General features: G+C 40.8%; 1 protein-coding gene across 8 annotated transcripts in view; it reads left to right on the top strand.

Moving 5' to 3' along the window:
* The window catches only part of LOC124985226 (putative methyltransferase-like protein 21E), a 32205-nt gene that overhangs the window by 2827 nt on the left and 11599 nt on the right, over window positions 1–17779 (top strand). For all 8 annotated transcript variants that reach the window (XM_047553784.1, XM_047553783.1, XM_047553778.1 and 5 more), the window contains exons 4-5: window positions 16400–16566; window positions 17312–17429. In XM_047553784.1, the coding sequence (XP_047409740.1) occupies window positions 16400–16566; window positions 17312–17429 (285 nt within the window). The remainder of the gene's footprint in view (window positions 1–16399; window positions 16567–17311; window positions 17430–17779) is intronic.

The raw sequence follows: 17779 nt of genomic DNA, 5'->3' as shown, positions 1-17779 counted from the left end.
TTCTACTACCAGTAATTATTTGAAATTAGCCCACCATTTTTACATAACTTAAATATGAAGTGTGTGTTAATGTGCAATTTGACCTCTAGATGTAAGAATTTAAGTTTGAGTTCTACCATCAGTGTAATTATTTAAATCAACCCACAATTTTTATGTAGTCTTACATATGAAGTACGGATTTCACAATACAAGTACACCATTGTCTCTAGATTAAAAGTACAGACCTGTAGATGCTCTTGACAGAGACCAGAACAATTACCATGTTTTTGCAGAGCAATTCAAAACAAATAAAATCACCATGGTTTCTTTCTCTCTCTCCTTGTCTATACATATGTGATGCTTTCTAGAATTGTCATCTTGCTTTTCCCTTGTTTGGCCACCCCAGGTGGCTTCTACCTAGGTGAGCATGTCTTTAGGCTGAGAGAGTTGGGAGCGTGCCCAGGGTTGGCAGCCTACCTGCCTTAAACACCAATGGTTTTCCTGTAGGGATTCTTGCAAACCTAAACATCTAAGTTGTAATCACTTAGAGAATCCAGCCATTTAGATAATTTGAATGAAGATGCAGTTTCTGTGTAGTTTATGAATAAAATTACATCATTATCATTACCATTAGTAACAATTCTTGGTTTCAGCTGTGCTCATGATAATTTGGCAAATTACAGAGGAAGTGGAAGAAGTTCAAGGTAAGGTTGAGACAGAACTAATATTAAAATATTTTACAACATGAACAAACACACCCCATAATCATCTATATAGCCAATTAAAGCTTTAAAAATTCATTCAAAAGCACAGTGCTGGGGGATCAAGCGTGTACTATTAGAGCAGAGCCAGGCGGCGAGTTGGCAAAGCCTCGGTGCAGGAGGGGAACACCGAGTCCCCAGGCACTGGAGGGTATTGATTTGTCCTGACCCAGTTATTTTATACTTAGTATCTCTTACTTGGAAAGAATGGAGCAAACCCCTTCTCCTCAGTTCTCATATTTCAAAACCAGCAGGAAGATTGAAGCACTGTAAAATGTTACTCATTTATGCACAGATTACAACAGGACTAGGGCAGGTGCTGGCAATTTCCTTTCTACACGATTCTGATGCTGCGTCATAATCTTAAATTGTCTGAAAGCTGGTCCACACCAACAATGCCACGTAGCCCATGTCTGCCTGTCTAGCCAGCGGCCTTCTCCAGCTCCGGCACTGTGGGGCATAGTGTTCTAAAACGGTCTCCTGAGGGTCTGCAGCCACGGGGAGACTGGTCCTCCCCAGGAGTCAGTGGTTCCTGTGCACAGCGACTCGGAGCATTCCGGTTGCTGATTAGACCTCACCACACTGCCTTGCGTCAGTCTGGGTCCTTTCAGGGGATTAGAGGGGCAAGGGCTTTATTTGGGGAAATGTTTGTGGGGATAGAGAAGGACGGAGCAGAAGTAGGCAGCGCTTTTGGATCCCAGCCTGTGAAGGGGAGAGATGGAGAGACTGGGTGGGACGCGCCTCCAACTGCACCTCAGTTGTGAGAAGGTCTCAGGTAGGCGAGGGGAGCCCCTGAGCTGACGCTGACCCCTGGAAGAGCATCCTACACGGGATGGGCTGGCTTTGGTAGCAGCCGCAGGGGGAGGGGGTCTCAAGGAGCCAAAGGCACAGAGGGGGCACTGCTGGCCACTGTGCTCCTTTCAGCAGGTTCTCCTCCTCTGAGCGGCACCCCTCCACGGCCAGTGCACCGGGTCACAGACGAACATGCATGGCCTGTGGCTTTCCTCTGCAGATTTGCCCCTTAGTGTAATTTCTGTCTCAGTGCGTGACAGTCACTTCCCTGGCTCCCTGGATGGAATCGTCCCAGCCCTTGCCGCTCCCTCACGCCCTTCCCGTCATACCCGGTGCTTTCACCTGCTTTCCTCCCTCGGGTTCCTGCTGCTCATCCTCCCTTCCTGGCAGCAACTGCCTTCATTCCGATCTTTAGTGCTTCTTCTCTCCAGTGTTAGCTGCCTTCAATCAGCTGGCTCACTCTGGACTAGCTTTCTTTACCCTCTCTAGTTCTTTTTCCACACAGTGGCTTGCATGATATTTTTAAAATTCAAATCTTGTCACATTGGGCTTCTGCTTAAAATTATTCAGTATCTCATTATTTCCTATAGGATAGAATCAAAACTTCTAAGGGTGACATAAAGTGTCTTATCTAGTGCTGCTGCTACTACCCCCTTATCTCATATTCTCGTTCTCAGAGTGCCTCAAATTGTAAAATTGGTCGAGAGACGTTTTGCCAGGGGGCTTGCACATATTGTTTCCTATGTGGGGCACGTCTCCTGTTATCTTACTTGACGGGCAAACCAATATCATGAAGGTTCAGGTAATTTCTTTGCTGAACTCCTGAGACATGGAACTTTGAATTTTTGAATTATCTGGTTGAGCCTCTGTTACAGCACTTACACGTTGGTCTGTCTTTGTCGTCATGGAGCCTAGGTGTTCAATAGATGGGTGAATGAATGAATTAACTACAACCAGGCTACTGGCTAGACTTAGGCTTGCTCTTTAGAGATGGTTTTGTATTTCTGGTCACCAGTCAGTTGACTCCCTTCAGGCCTAGTATTACGTTCTACTCAGGGTATCATATGAAAATCTCCCCGGAGGACTTCCATAAATCTTTTCAGAGTTGGATTAATAGGTAATATGACTTTTATGAATAATATTGCCTTGATACATAAAGAAGAAAGTTTACCTGAGTAATTCTCTCTCTGTTTAAGAAACTACCAGAGTAGTTTGAGGTAAAATATTTGACATAATAGTTGGGGTACTATAGTGCATGTAATTACTAATGTGAGAATTATTCATTAACACATTTTAAATGTTCAAAAGTAACCCGAATAAGTATCAGCTAAAAAGAGACTAATTTTTCACATGTTAAATAAAAGTAGCTCTTCAGTTTACTGTCTCAATCTGCTCAGATGCCTTCAAAACTCTGGTTTGAATGTCAAGTTTGGGTGCCGGTTCCTGTTCCCAAGAGGAGGCACATGCCACTTCTCAGGACACAGGTCAGGCTCCACCCTCAACTCATGTCTGGTGCCCTCATTCAGACTTGTCACCTAGGCCTTTGAATGGTTTTCTCATTTGCTTCTGACGTCACCTTCCTCTCAGCCACTGCCACCAGAGATTGTGTTAGTCAGCTTTTTCACTGCTGTGGCCAAAATACCTGACAAGAATAATTTTAGAGGAAAAGTTTATTTGGTTCTTGTGGTTTCAGAGGAATCAGTCCACCTATGGCCAACTCAATTGCTCTGCGCCCAAGGTGAGGCAGGACATGTCAAAAGGGCATGGAGGAGGAAGGCAGCTCAGGAAATTGCACCAGGAAGCAGAGGGAGAGACTAAGTTTAGTTCACAAAATATAAACCCCAAAGGCATGCCCCAAATGGCCCACCTCCTCCAGCCATACCTACTTGCCTACAGTTAGCACCCACTTAATCCCTATTGGGATTAACACACTGATTAGGTCAAGGCCCTTGTAACACAGTCATTTCACCTCTAAACTTTCTTGCATTGTCTCACATGTGAGCTTTTGGGAGAGACCTCATATCTAAGCCATAACAGAAGTAGTTATTAAACGTCACATCTGATCATGTCAGTTCCTGGCTGCTCCTCCCTTGCAGGACAAGGATCAACACTACCGAGTCTGGTCTCAACCTGTTTCTTCAGGCTTCTTTTCCACAATGACCCAAGATGCACCTGGATCTTTTCATAGCTCCCTGAGCACAAATGTTTCCTCCTAAAGAGTGCTTCTCCTGATCCCACTGACTTGGGTGCTTTTCTTAGAGAGGAGCTTTCCAAGCACTTGCCAAATGCCACTGACATTGGAATAGAATCCTTCCCGTTCATGATTCAAGGAGTGTTGAGTTCAACTAATTGAGTTTCTTCTTTGTTTTATATTTGCATCCTGAGCAGTCTCACTAAAGAGGATTTTTTTTTTCTTCTGTAAAGATATAAAATGTCTACTCAACTAAGAGTTCCATACTCCTTGTTCCTGAAACTCAGCACACCGGCCCGCAGAATGTATCTGTGGAATCCTCTCAGGAACCCATTTCAACATAAGGGCCCAAGACCTCGGCACTGCTGAGGTCTTCAGAATCGCGCATTTCAGATTAGCCTGTGCCATTAATCTGAAAATATCTTTAACAGCTTTAAAAAATCTGTAGGCATTTTGAAAAAAAGCATATGACACTCTTCTTTGAATTGAAGATTTGGTTGAATGACGGTCGCTTTGATTTAGGAGAGTGGCTTGACTTGAAATTTTGCTGACATCTTCTCATGACAGCCCACAAATGGAAGTTCAAATTCACTTGTCATTGCTATTAAAAAGTTGCTGTTTTTCTCCTTTTTTTCTTTAGTGTATTTCCATGCTCTGACCCTTCATTTATTATTGTTCTTCCTGACCTTAAAGGTATAAAAGAGAAGACTGTAGACGGAGTTGCTATTTTTGAAGGCTTGCTGTAATCCAGCACTAAGATCAATTCGACATTGAGTTTTTCTCAGGAGAATAGTCTTCATAATGTGGCAGAATATTGCTAATTTTCAACTTCGTACTTGAAATCCCTTTAGTTCTCAGGAGAACAAGAGCACCTGGTGTATTTTAAATCAGCAAAGATTTAATAGCAGGAAAATGGTGTTAAGACTTTTTATTTTTTTGTATGAAAAAGCACTAAAATAGATAGCCCAAGATAGCAACATAATTATAATACTATGTCTTGATTATGTTTTATTTAAGATCTTTTGATGCTTATGTTTCAATATTAAATTCATCAAGAAAATACTACTCTAAGATTAGGTAGACAGCTTTCGTCTAAAGATGCAGACATCAGGAGTTTTCAGACTTTCACCCAGGAAAGTCAAGATCTAGTATTTTGTGCTATGTGATCAAGTTTTTGTCCCATGACCCAAGTGCTAGAAAACAAGGAGAGAATATATGTGGGAAAATTGTTCAGAAATGCTTCTAGAATTCCAATGTATGACAGTGTTATAATTTTGGGGGGAAATTGCTCTTCAGATCTTACCTAAGAACCAAAACTATGAATCATGGATCTTTTTTTTTTTTTTTTTATTGTAAACAAATGGGATACATGTTTTTTCTCTGTCTGTACATGGCGTAAAGGCATACCATTTGTGTAATCATAAATTTACATAGGGTAATGTTGTTTGATTCATTCTGCCATTTTTTCCCTTCCCCCCCCACCCTTCCCCTCCATCTATACAGTCCTTCCTTCCTCCACTCCTGCCCCCCTCCCTAAACCCAACTCCAACCCCAACACTAACACTTCCCACCCCCCATTATGTGTCATCATCCACTTATTAGCGATATCATTCGTCCTTTGGTTTTTTGAGATTGGCTTATCTCACTTAGCATGATATTCTCCAGTTTCCTCCATTTGCCTGCAAATGCCATAATTTTATCGTTCTTTATGGCTGAGTAATATTCCATTGTATATATATATACCACATTTTCTTTATCCATTCATCAATTGAAGGACATCTAGGTTGGTTCCACAATCTGGCTATTGTGAACTGAGCAGCTATGAACATTGATGTGGCTGTATCTCTGTAATATGCTGATTTTAAGTCCTTTGGGTATAGGCCACGGAGTGGGATAGCTGGGTCAAATGGTGTTTACATTCCAAGTTTTCTAAGGAATCTCCACACTGCTTTCCAGAGTGGCTGCACTAATTTGCAGCCCCACCAGCAAAGTAAGAGTGTACCTTTCTCCCCACATCCTCGCCAACACCTGTTGTTGCTTGTATTCTTGATAATTGCCATTCTAATTGGGGTGAGATGGAATCTTAGGGTGGTTTTGATTTGCATTTCTCTTATTACTAGAGATGTTGAACATTTTTCCATATGTTTGTTGATTGCTTGTATATCTTCTTCTGTGAAGTGTCTATTCATTTCCTTAGCCCATTTGTCAGTTGGATTATTTACATTCTTGGTGTAGAGTTTTTTGAGTTCTTTATAGATTCTGGAGATTAGCGCTCTATCTGAAGTATGATTGGCAAAGATTTTCTCCCACTCTGTAGGCTCTTTCTTTGCATTGCTGATAGTTTCCTTTGCTGAGAGAAAGCTTTTTAGTTTGAATCTATCCCAGTTATTAATTCTTGCTTTTATTTCTTGTGCTATGGGAGTCCTGTTGAGGAAGTCTGGTCCTAAGCCGACATGTTGAAGCTCTGGACCTACTTTTTCTTCTATAAGATGCAAGGTCTCTGGTCTGATTCCGAGATCCTTAATCCATTTTGAGTTTAGTTTCATGCATGGTGAGAGATATGGGTTTAGTTTCATTCTGTTGCATATGGATTTCCAATTCTCCCAGCACCATTTGTTGAAGAGGCTATCTTTTCTCCATTGCATATTTTTGGCCCCTTTGTCTAGTATGAGAAAATTGTATTTATTTGGGTTTGTGTCCGTGTCCTCTATTCTGTACCATTGATCCACCTTTCTATTTTGGTACCAATACCATGCCGTTTTTGTTACTATTGCTTTGTAGTAGAGTTGAAGATCTGGTATTGCGATACCCCCTGCTTCACTCTTTCTGCCAAGGATTGCTTTAGCTATTCTGGATTTTTTATTCTTCCAGATGAATTTCATAATTGCTTGCTCTATTTCTGTAAGGTACATCATTGGGATTTTAATTGGAATTGCATTGAATCTGTATAGCACTTTTGGTAGTATGGCCATTTTGACAATATTAATTCTTCCTATCCAAGAACATGGGAGATCTTTCCATCTTCTAAGGTTTTCTTGAATTTCTTTCTTTAGTGTTCTGTAGTTCTCATTGTAGAGGTCTTTCACCTCTTTTGTGAGATTGATTCCCAAGTATTTTATTTTTTTCGAAGCTATTGTGAATGGGGTAGTTTTCCTGATTTCTCTTTCTGAAGATTCATCGCTTATATATAAAAATGCCTTAGATTTATATGCATTGATCTTATATCCCGCTACTTTACTGAATTCACTTATGAGATCTAAAAGTTTTCTGGTGGAATTTCCTGGTTCCTCTAAGTATACCATCATATCATCAGCAAATAGGGATAGTTTGAGTTCTTCTTTTCCTATTCGTATCCCTTTAATTTCTTTGGTCTGTCTAATTGCTCTGGCTAGAGTTTCAAGGACGATATTGAATAGAAATGGTGAAAGAGGGCATCCCTGCCTTGTTCCAGTTTTTAGAGGGAATGCTTTCAGTTTTTCACCATTTAGAATGATATTAGCCATGGGTTTAGCGTAGATGGCCTTTACAATGTTAAGAAATGTTCCCACTATCCCTATTTTTTCTAGTGTTTTGAGCATGAAGGGGTGCTGTATTTTATCAAATGCTTTTTCTGCATCTATCTAAATAATCATGTGATTCTTGACTTTAAGTCTATTGATATGGTGAATGACATTTATTGATTTCCTGATGTTGAACCAACCTTGCATCCCTGGGATGAAACCCACTTGATCATGGTGCACTATCTTTTTAATATGTTTTTGTATGCGATTTGCTAAAATTTTGTTTAGAATTTTTGCGTCGATGTTCATTAAGGATATTGGTCTGAAATTTTCTTTCCTTGATGTGTCTCTGTCTGGTTTAGGAATCAGGGTAATATTGGCTTCATAGAATGAGTTTGGGAGAGTTCCCTCCTCTTCTATTTTCTGGAATACTTTGAGAAGTATTGGAATGAGTTCTTCTTTAAAAGTTTTGTAGAACTCGGCTGAGAACCCATCTGGTCCTGGACTTTTCTTTGTTGGAAGGCTTTTGATGACTTCTTCTATTTCATTACTTGAAATTGGTCTATTTAAATTGTGTATGTCCTCCTCCTTCAGTTTAGGCAATTCATATGTCTCTAGGAACCTGTTGATGTCTTCGAAATTTTCTATTTTGTTGGAGTATAGATTTTCAAAATACCTTCTAATTATGTGTTGTATTTCAGTCGTGTCTGTTGTGATATTTCCTTGTTCATTCCGAATTTTAGTAGTTTGGGTTTTCTCTCGTCTTCTCTTTGTTAGTGTGGCTAAAGGTTTATCAATTTTGTTTATTTTTTCGAAGAACCAACTATTTATTTTGTCAATTTTTTGTATTGTTTCTTTCGTTTCAATTTCGTTGATTTCAGCTCTCAGTTTGACTATTTCCTGTCTTCTACTACTTTTGGTGTTGGTCTGTTCTTCTTTTTCTAGGGCTTTGAGCTGTAGTGTTAGGTCATTTATTTTTTGAGTTTTACTTCTTTTATTAAATGCGCTCCATGAAATAAATCTTCCTCTAAGTACCGCTTTCATAGTGTCCCAGAGATTTTGATATGATGTTTCTTTGTTCTCGTTTACCTCTAAGAATTTTTTAATTTCCTTCCTAATATCTTCTGTTATCCATTCATCATATAGTAGCATATTGTTTAATCTCCAGGTGTTGGAGTAGTTTCTGTTTTTTACTCTTTCATTAATTTGTAACTTCAATCCATTATGATCTGATAGAATACAAGGTAGTGTCTCTATCTTCTTGTATTTGCTGACATTAGCTTTGTGGCATAATATATGGTCTATTTTAGAGAAGGATCCATGTGCTGCTGAGAAGAAAGTGTATTCGCTCTTGGTTGGATGGTATATTCTATAAATGTCTGTTAAGTCTAAATTATTGATTGTGTTATTGAGATCTATGGTTTCTTTGTTCAATTTTTGTTTGGAAGATCTGTCCAGTGGTGAAAGAGGCGTGTTAAAATCACCTAGTATTATTGTGTTATGGTCTATTTGGTTTCTAAAATTGAGAAGGATTTGTTTAACATACATGGATAAGCCACTGTTTGGGGCATAGATGTTTATGATTGTTATGTCTTCCTGATTTATGCTTCCCTTAAGCAGTATGAAATGTCCTTCTTTATCCCTTCTAACTAACATTGGCTTGAAGTCCACATTATCTGAAATGAGGATGGATACTCCAGCCTTTTTGCTGAGCCCATGTGCATGGTATGTTTTTCCCCATCCTTTCACCTTTAGTCTATGGGTATCTCTTTCTATGAGGTGAGTCTCTTGCAGGCAACATATTGTTGGATCTTTCTTTTTAATCCAATCTGCCAGTCTGTGTCTTTTGATTGATGAATTCAGGCCATTAACATTCAGGGTTATCATTGAGATATGATTTGTATTCCCAGTCATTTGGTTCATATTTAAAATTTTTGACACATCTTGGTTCCTCCGTTATTTGACAGTTCCTTTAGGATAATTCCTCCCTTTGCTGATTTGCTTCTTTGTTTTTTATCTCTTCCTCATGAAATATTTTGCTGAGAATGTTCTGTAATGCTGGCTTTCTTTTTGTAAATTCTTTTAGCTTTTGTTTATCATGGAATGATCTTATTTCATCGTCAAATTTGAAGGTAAGTTTTGCTGGGTATAAGATTCTTGGTTGGCATCCATTTTCTTTCAGAGCTTGAAAAATGTTGTTCCAGGCCCTTCTAGCCTTTAGCGTCTGGAATGAAAAATCTGCTGATATCCGTATTGGCTTCCCCCTGAATGTAATTTGGTTCTTTTCTCTCACAGCCTTTAAAATTCTGTCTTTATTTTGTATGTTAGGTATTTTCATTATAATGTGCCTTGGTGTGGGTCTGTTGTAATTTTGTGTATTTGGAATCCTATAAGCCTCTTGGACTTGATCTTCCATTTCATTCTTCAGATTTGGGAAATTTTCTGATATTATTTCTTCAAATAGATTGTTCATTCCTTTGGTTTGTTTCTCTAAGCCTTCTTCAGTCCCAATAATTCTCAAATTTGGCCTTTTCATGATATCCCATAGTTCTTGGAGATTCTGTTCATGATTTCTCACCATCTTCTCTGTTTGTTCAACTTTGTTTTCGAGGTTAAATATTTTGTCTTCTATAGCTGAAGTTCTGTCTTCCAGCTGTTCTATCCTATTGGTTATGCTTTCTATGGAGTTCTTAATTTGGTTTATTGTTTCCTTCATTTCAAGGATTTCTGTTTGGTTTTTTTTCAATATCTCTAACTCTTTATTGAAATGATCTTTTGCTTCCTGAATTTGCTCTGTTAACTGTCGATTGGTGCGATCGTTCAATGCCTGCATTTGCTCTTTCATCTCATCGTTTGCTTCCCTAATCATTTTAATTATGTACATTCTGAACTCCCTTTCTGTCATTTCTTCTGCCATGCTGTCGTTGGATTTTATTGATGTAACATCTAGATTTGTTTGGGGCATTTTCTTCCCTTGTTTTCTCATATTGTTCAGGGATCAGTGGGTCATTAAGATGTTGCAGATTTCCTCTATCAACTTATAATGTCCCTGAAGATTGCTAGTATATCCCCTCTTATCCTTCAGTAGCCTGAAGTCTTGGAGGAGGTTGATAATGCAGAGCTCCACGAAGAAGCTGCCTCTCTAGGGGTGGTAACCCTCAGGTGGCGTATATTCCCTGCTAGTGGGCAGAGGTGCCTCCACTTGTTGACCAATGGTCATCCAATGGGGAACTAGACTGTGGGCTGAGGCAAGGCCTGTTTGTGCCTATGTCTCTGGCTTTACCGTCCCTGTGGGAAAACCTCCCCTGGCCGGGGAGAGTCACTCGGTGGGGACGTCTCGCTGGTCAGTTGCCCTCCTAGAAGTTCCCCTCAATCTACAACTACCACCTGGGCTGGGCTGTCTTCCTCTGTAACGATCCCAGGGGCCCGGACCTACGTCCTGGGCCTGGGAGCCTCACCCTTCACAGGCGAGTCTCCTTAGGCTGCCTCTCCCAGAGAATCTGCTCGCCGCCCTGGAAACTTCGCTCCGCCCCTAGGCGTGTCTCTGTGCAGCTCTTCCAGCAAGAAGCCACCTAGCTCCTGGGACCCTGCTCTGCACCAATCGCCTGGCTACGCAGCCCCTCCCCTGAGCCACCACCTGGAGCCCCGTACAATAGCTCCAAGACCCAGAGACCCGCCACACACCTCCTCCTCCGGACAGCCACCCGGTTTCCGACGCAGTCACTAGGAGTCCAAGCAACTCACTTCAGGTCTCCTCCTCCCGCCAACCACCTGTAGCCCTAGGCAGTCACTCCAAGTCCAAGTGACCCGCCCTGTTCCTCCTTCTCCTCCTTGGGGTAGCCCCCCGGGTGTTCAGGAGCGGTGGCTCCGAGACCAGGTGACTCACCACGCTCCTCCTCCAGGCAGGCCACCGGTGTTCAGGAGCGGTCGCTTTTAGTCCAATCAACTCACCACTCGCCTCCTCCTCTGGCAACCGCCTGTGGTTTGATGCAGTCACTCCTAGGCTAAGCGTCCCACCGCTCTCCTCCTCCAGGCAGGCCACCAGTGTTCTGGAGCAGCTGCTCCAAGTTCAAACAGCTCGTCACGCAGCTCCTCCTCCGGCAACCGCCCGCGGCTCTGATGCAGTCACTCCCAGGTCAAGTAACACGCTGCGCTCCTCCTCCTCCTCCGGGCAACCTCCCGGCACTCAGGAGCGCTCGCTCTGGGTTCAAACAGTTTACCACGCAGCTCCTCCTCTGGCAACCGCCCGTGGCTCTGATGCAGTCACTCCTAGACCAAGCGTCCCGCCGGGCCTCTCCTCCTCCTCCGGGCAACCCCCCGGTGTTCAGAAGCGGTTGTTCTTGGTCCAAACAGCTCGCCACGCAGCTCCTCCCCAGGCAGCCGCCCGGAGCCCCAGCGGCTGCTCGAGTCCAAGCGCTGTGCTGAGCCGCCTCCTCTACGATGATCCCAGTTGTCCGTGTTTACTGCTCCAGCGGGGGGAGGGGCGTCTCGCCGAGCAACTCCACTTCACAAATTCCCTGCGTTCCGGGGCTACCGCCCCATCCGGGACGCCTCCCCAACAGGAGAGACTCACCCGGCAGCTTTGAGTTGGTCCCAAGTCTCTCACTATCTCCTCTTTTGAATCTTGCGTCGTGGAGCAGCGTGAAATGCAGCCGCCCTCTAGTCCGCCATCTTGGCCCGCCCCCGAATCATGGATCTTTTCAACAATAAATCCCATATTCAGTAAACAACTGAGTATGTGACTTGAGGAAGTGTTCCTGTAAATTGTGATTGGGGCATAGATCCCTCCCTTCTATTGCAAGGAGGCTGCTCCAAGGATGCTTACATAGTATACTGCTCTTCCCATTAGATTCTAGGTGAGGGATTCTTGTTTTCAACCTGGAAGTAGGTGGTGTCATTACTAGAACTTAATATCACATGTGTCTTCATTTAAATAAAAATTACCACTGTGTTATAATGATTACCTCAAGATCTTTAAGTAGAAGTTCATGCAGGGTAAGAATATCCAGTATTTTAAGATGGAAATAATCATAGAGATATGTGTGTGTTTCCTCTTAAAATCCCACATATTACATCTAGACATTATTGTGATTTTTGTCATAAAGAAATTTTGTTTTAAACTTCATCAGTCATTTCAAAAGAAACTTGATCATTTCATCGATGTGGTCCTTACAAAGATCTTATTCCTCTTTTGACAAGTTGTTTTAAGCAGCCATGTTCAGCATATTTTGGTTTTATGGTATAAATTATGCTAATTTTGAGTGTTATTTCTTATGAAATGTCTAAAGTAGTCATATGACATTTAAACGCAAAGCAATATTAATGTAAAACATTATCAGTTAAATTTTATTCAACCTGATGATGGTTTCTATATGATACAAGATCATCATATTTGCATTACTAGTTTTGAATTGCCATATATGTTAGATAAAATTTTTTAGTCTACATGCCTTTAATAGTGGCTGTAGTTGTTTCACAAAATATTTTTCAAGCCCCTTTATCTTGGAAGTATAATTGTCAATTATAATAATGTATTCATATATTTTAAAAATTTCATTCCCATATGAAGGCAATATGAAAGATATGGTCATTATCAAAAAGCAATGACTACTAGCTCAGTGCATTCAGAAAACTAGAAATTCATTTGTTATCACTGACTCATTAGACAGCAGCACTAATCTGGCCAACTAACCTTTAAAAGAACGTGCAAAGTCAGAGTTGTCAAATTGTACCAGTAAATATTCACTGGCAAAGTTTCTGTATCAAAGGCTGGAACTTTGAGAGATGCTCCTGGGATTTGGTGTACTCTAACATCTATTAATCCCTGGTACCTTAGGTGACTTGTCAAAGGAGGGCTGCATTTACAAGGAGTAGGCAAGGAGGCCCAAGAGGACACACTGAGCTAAAGGTCAAGGAAGCAATTAATGTTCTCTGCTTTTCCCTAAAGAGCCTTCACAGCAAACCTCCTCCCCCACCCCTGCAATCTTAGCAAGCAAGTGCATGTAGTGGAATGAAAGTTAAAGTTCAAATAAAACACATTACCAATAATATTTGGTTCTTGGAGCTCTTCTGAATGCGAATGCATGCAGTTATTTAAGGAGAAGTCTGGTGGAATATATTAGAAGAGGTGGCTTTTGCTGAAGAATATCAATTTTTCATCTTGCTGTTTTTGTTGCATCTCTGCTGAGGGACAATGTGATAGTGGGAGAGTCAGGTGATGGATAGGCCCCTTCCCATGGGCTGTAGCTAAGTGGGAGTTCTTTTGTGAAACACATGGTTCTGTCTAAGATTCTATGCAGGGCACACACACACACACACACACACACACACACACACACTCACACACACACCCTTAATTCTTCTAATTCCTAGTCCTTTAAAGTTCCCTAGGTCTTTTCTGCTTTTGAGGAACAGGTTGATCTCTTCAAATTGTCCTCCTGTGACTGAGTTTCAAAATATTTCATCTCCCAGCTCCTCCAGTTACTTGGCATTCCTCTATAGTAAGGCTTCTGCAACTGCTTAGGACTAACAGTATGATCTGACCAGCATTAAATAGAACAGAGCTGAACCGCCCTCATTTTAGAAATTATATTCTTAACATGACCTGGGTGTACTAGCTTTTATTGATGCTGGTCTTATACTTTTGACTCATTTTTGAACTTGTGGCCAATTAAACCTACATATCTATTATATCTGTCTCCACACCAAATAGTGCTGCTAAACTCAACCAGAATACTGTCTTTATATCCACCTGTATTACATCTCACATTATTAAATCCAATACACTCTTATAGCCCATCAAGATATTTTGCATCACCAATAATTTTAGCACATTTTTTGCTCCCACTACAGATCATTTGGAAATTTGATCAAACCCTTAATATCACCAGTCAGTCAAACCATTGACAGAAGTGTTCCTCAGGGTAAAGCTGAGAACACACTATTCATCAAAAGGATCTCTGTAATTGGATATTGAAGTCAAATGCTTTTGGGGGTTCTTGGAAAAACTTGCATCCAATCTGGTATTTCTTCATGAAGATGCCCTGAGATATCACAGGCATTGTTGAGGTCTGGAGAAACTGTGTCTGTCTTTCTAGTGCTCCTGAGGGGACCGACCACATCTGTCTGGCCAGCCACCATATTTCCACCACCCAGCGCAGTGCCTGGCGCACACCAGCGTTGTCCAGTGAGTGAGTGGGCTAGCTGGGGAACAAAGGTTACTCTGGCTTAAGTGGTTAAAATGAGTCTTTGTTGCCTCCTCTCTTCCTATTTAGGAATTAAAAGCTGTTTTTCTGTTGGATTTGTTTTTCTCATGCTCTTTCCTCCTTAGATGCACAGTTGGTCTTCATTTTCAATCTTCTCTTCTGGAAAGAACTAAGCCTGGCTTCATGAGTGCTGGGGAAGGGGAGGTGACTGGCAGGACTCCAGCGGGACCTGAGAGAGCAGAAAGGACTGGAAGGAGAGGAGGATTTTAGGGGCTGGTGTGAGAGAGAAACAGTTTCTCTATCAATGAAAGTCACATTAGAACAAAGGTTGACCGCGGACAGACTTCCTTCACGCAACCACTCAGAGCACCTCAGCCACAGCACTACTGAGCTGATGAGTTTTCAAGTCTGTGCCATACAATCCAGGGTTTGGTTAACTGGTGGTCTTGTTCCATCTGAGTTTCATGATCAAAATAGTAACACTAACAACTACAATGATCAGACTTTTTGTCTCTTCTGTGAGAGGACCTGTTCTCTCCCTTGAGGGTGCTCCTCCTTGTTTCTCTTCTAATAGACTTCTCTATACTTTCATCATCATCATCATCATCATCATAATAATAATAGTAATAATAGTAATTTTTAGGCACCACGTAGCAGGCAATATGCTAAGCACTTTACACATATTGTTTGTCTCTTGACATCATTTGATACAATTTCTTCTATCTTTCACATTTTTTACTTAAGTTTGTAAATTCTTAGAGATAATTAGATTTAAAAAAACATCACACAACTTTTTAAGACTATAGAAAGGAGGCTTTGGAGCAACCACAGTGAAGCTCACATTTTGGTTTCTTCATTTATACCTTGTGTGGGATTGGTCAAGTTAATGTAATTCTCTGAAATTACATTTTCTTGTTATCAGTGAAACTAATAATATGTACTATATAGTTATTGCAAAAATTAAGTGCAGCCAGGCATGGTGGCACACACCTGTAATCCCAGAGGCTCAGGAGGCTGAGGTAGGAGGATCACAAGTTCAAAGCTAGCCTCAGAAACTTAGCGAAGCTCTAAGAAACTTAGTGAGACCCTGCTTCAAAATAAAAAATAAAAAGGGCTGGGGATGTAGCTCAGTGGTTAAGTGCCAATGGATTCAATCCCTAGAACAGCAACAACAACAAAATTAAGTGCAATATTATTATAACGTATTATAATATAACAATATAACATAACATTATAATATAACATGTTCTAGCATGTTAAGTATGTGCTCCATAATTAGTAGTTAATGTTACTTATTGACCATATGTAAAATTGTAGATGCCAACATTCCATGAGTGCCCCAGAATAATAATATAAAATAATAAATAATATTAGGGCATATTGTTGGACGGTATTACACATCTTTTGTCTGGTTAAAAGCAAGTTAAACAGAATAGCCTACTATATGTCACTAAAATACCTGGAATCACAATGTGTAGACACTATAAAAAGGTGGGATTGTACGTCCCATCATAGTCTTTTCTCTTGTTCAGGAAGAACTGATTGGTGGTCTTTGGAAACATTTTCCTTTCTCCCCTCCCCTCTGCTCCCTTCCTCCTCCCTCCCTCCTTCCCTCCCTTCCTTCCTTCTTCTCTCACACACCATAGGCAAGCACCCTACCTCCAAGCCGTGTCCCCTGCCCAACATATTGCTTAAGTAGTATGTCAATCACTTCATGTTTCATTTAGCATTGCAGAAATGGATAGTGTGACATCAACTTCTATAGAAAACAGAAAAACATGGACATCCTGAGGTATGGAATGTCAGCTTACATTATGAGGTATTTTGACAGTGTACCTTACTTTTTAGTTTCATCTAAGGTCAGCAAATGTTTGAAAGTAACTGAGGCTAGAAAATGCTACATTTCCATCAGGTGCTTCTCCTCTCTCTTGGGTTTCTAAGATACCTGCTACCTCTTTGATTTCCTTGCAGAACCCAGAGAAGACTACAATGACAAGCAGGTGGTCTCAGAGATCATGGCGAGATGTTTTATACCAACTCTGGTAACAAGCATTTCCTGGGAAGCCTTTCATTTCGTCGGTCATGAGATTCGTATTACTGAAGCCATGGACTGTTACGGTGCTGTTGTTTGGCCCTCGGTATAATTTCATACAAAAATCTGGTAGATGCTTATTGTTTTCCAGTCAGTTTTGTCCACTGATGTGTCTTACATGGAAGAAGGAAACAAGTTGTATAATTCTACTATGTGACCTCACATAGCACTAAAATTTAGAAATCATGCAATTGGGAAACTATTTCTACTAATTAATTCTATTTCTAACTTTATCAAAATTTGTGAGACACATAAAATGTTGTTTACTCCTTCAGTTTTTTTTATGACTATAGAGTTTAGAACTGTCAATGTTTTTATTTCCCATTTTACTGACTCCATTTGAGTTAAACAATTATAGTGACATCTGCATGAGTCTCACATGCAGAATATTCTCAAAGGGAACCCACTTCTTTAACAACTGAGCATGAAGGATACAGACCAACCAATGTAGCCTGCCCCAGCCCACACCCTACTTTAGATGACTAGTATTATTACAAATTGCTTCCTTTAAACATGACCAAACTTAAGCAGCTAAATTCTATACTTTTAGTTATTTCTCTCTTTCCTCCCAATAATCCCTAAAGACTATTTTTGGACAAAATGTTCAACCTATTGGGGATGAAATTCTGCTGATGATTTCCTGGAATGAAGTCTTTGAACACCCACAGATGCTCTCATACTCACTCGGGCATACATACAACATCGGTGGCACATTTATCCACTGGAGTGTCATCTTGCTCTCAGTTGCGGCTTGCCAAGCACCATTTTTTTTTTTTTTTTAAATTTTGTAGGCACTCGTTTTATGCTATTTCCTGGAAACAAATGCAAAGCAGTATAATATGGTTGACAAAAATGTGATTGAAATTGGAGCTGGAACAGGGCTGGTTTCCATTGTGGCAAGTTTACTTGGTAAGTAGTATTTTTGATTAAATGGGGGATGAGAATGTAATGATCCAATATAAATAATCTTTACTCTCCAATGTGCTATGACCCAAGTCTCTTTGAAAACTTCATTGTTTAAATGAACTTCATCAATAAATTGTACCAGTGTTCATGTCTCTTGACCATTTCATTCCTGAATTTTCTGTGTAAGTTGTGGTGATTCTCCCACGGAGAACTAACCCACAAACTTGAGCTGAAGTACCCAGTGCAGCATCCTGGTTGTTAGAGTAGACTGTGAAACAGGCTTAAATAGTCTCTTGATGCTGATTTTGGTGTTCTTTAGATTTTAGTATTATTTCAATGTTCCTAGGTAGCTG

This window comes from Sciurus carolinensis, chromosome 5 (assembly GCF_902686445.1).
Source record: "Sciurus carolinensis chromosome 5, mSciCar1.2, whole genome shotgun sequence".
Lineage (NCBI taxonomy): Eukaryota > Metazoa > Chordata > Mammalia > Rodentia > Sciuridae > Sciurus > Sciurus carolinensis.
Note: the sequence above shows the minus strand (reverse complement) of the source record. Positions and strands in the feature narration are given on the sequence as shown.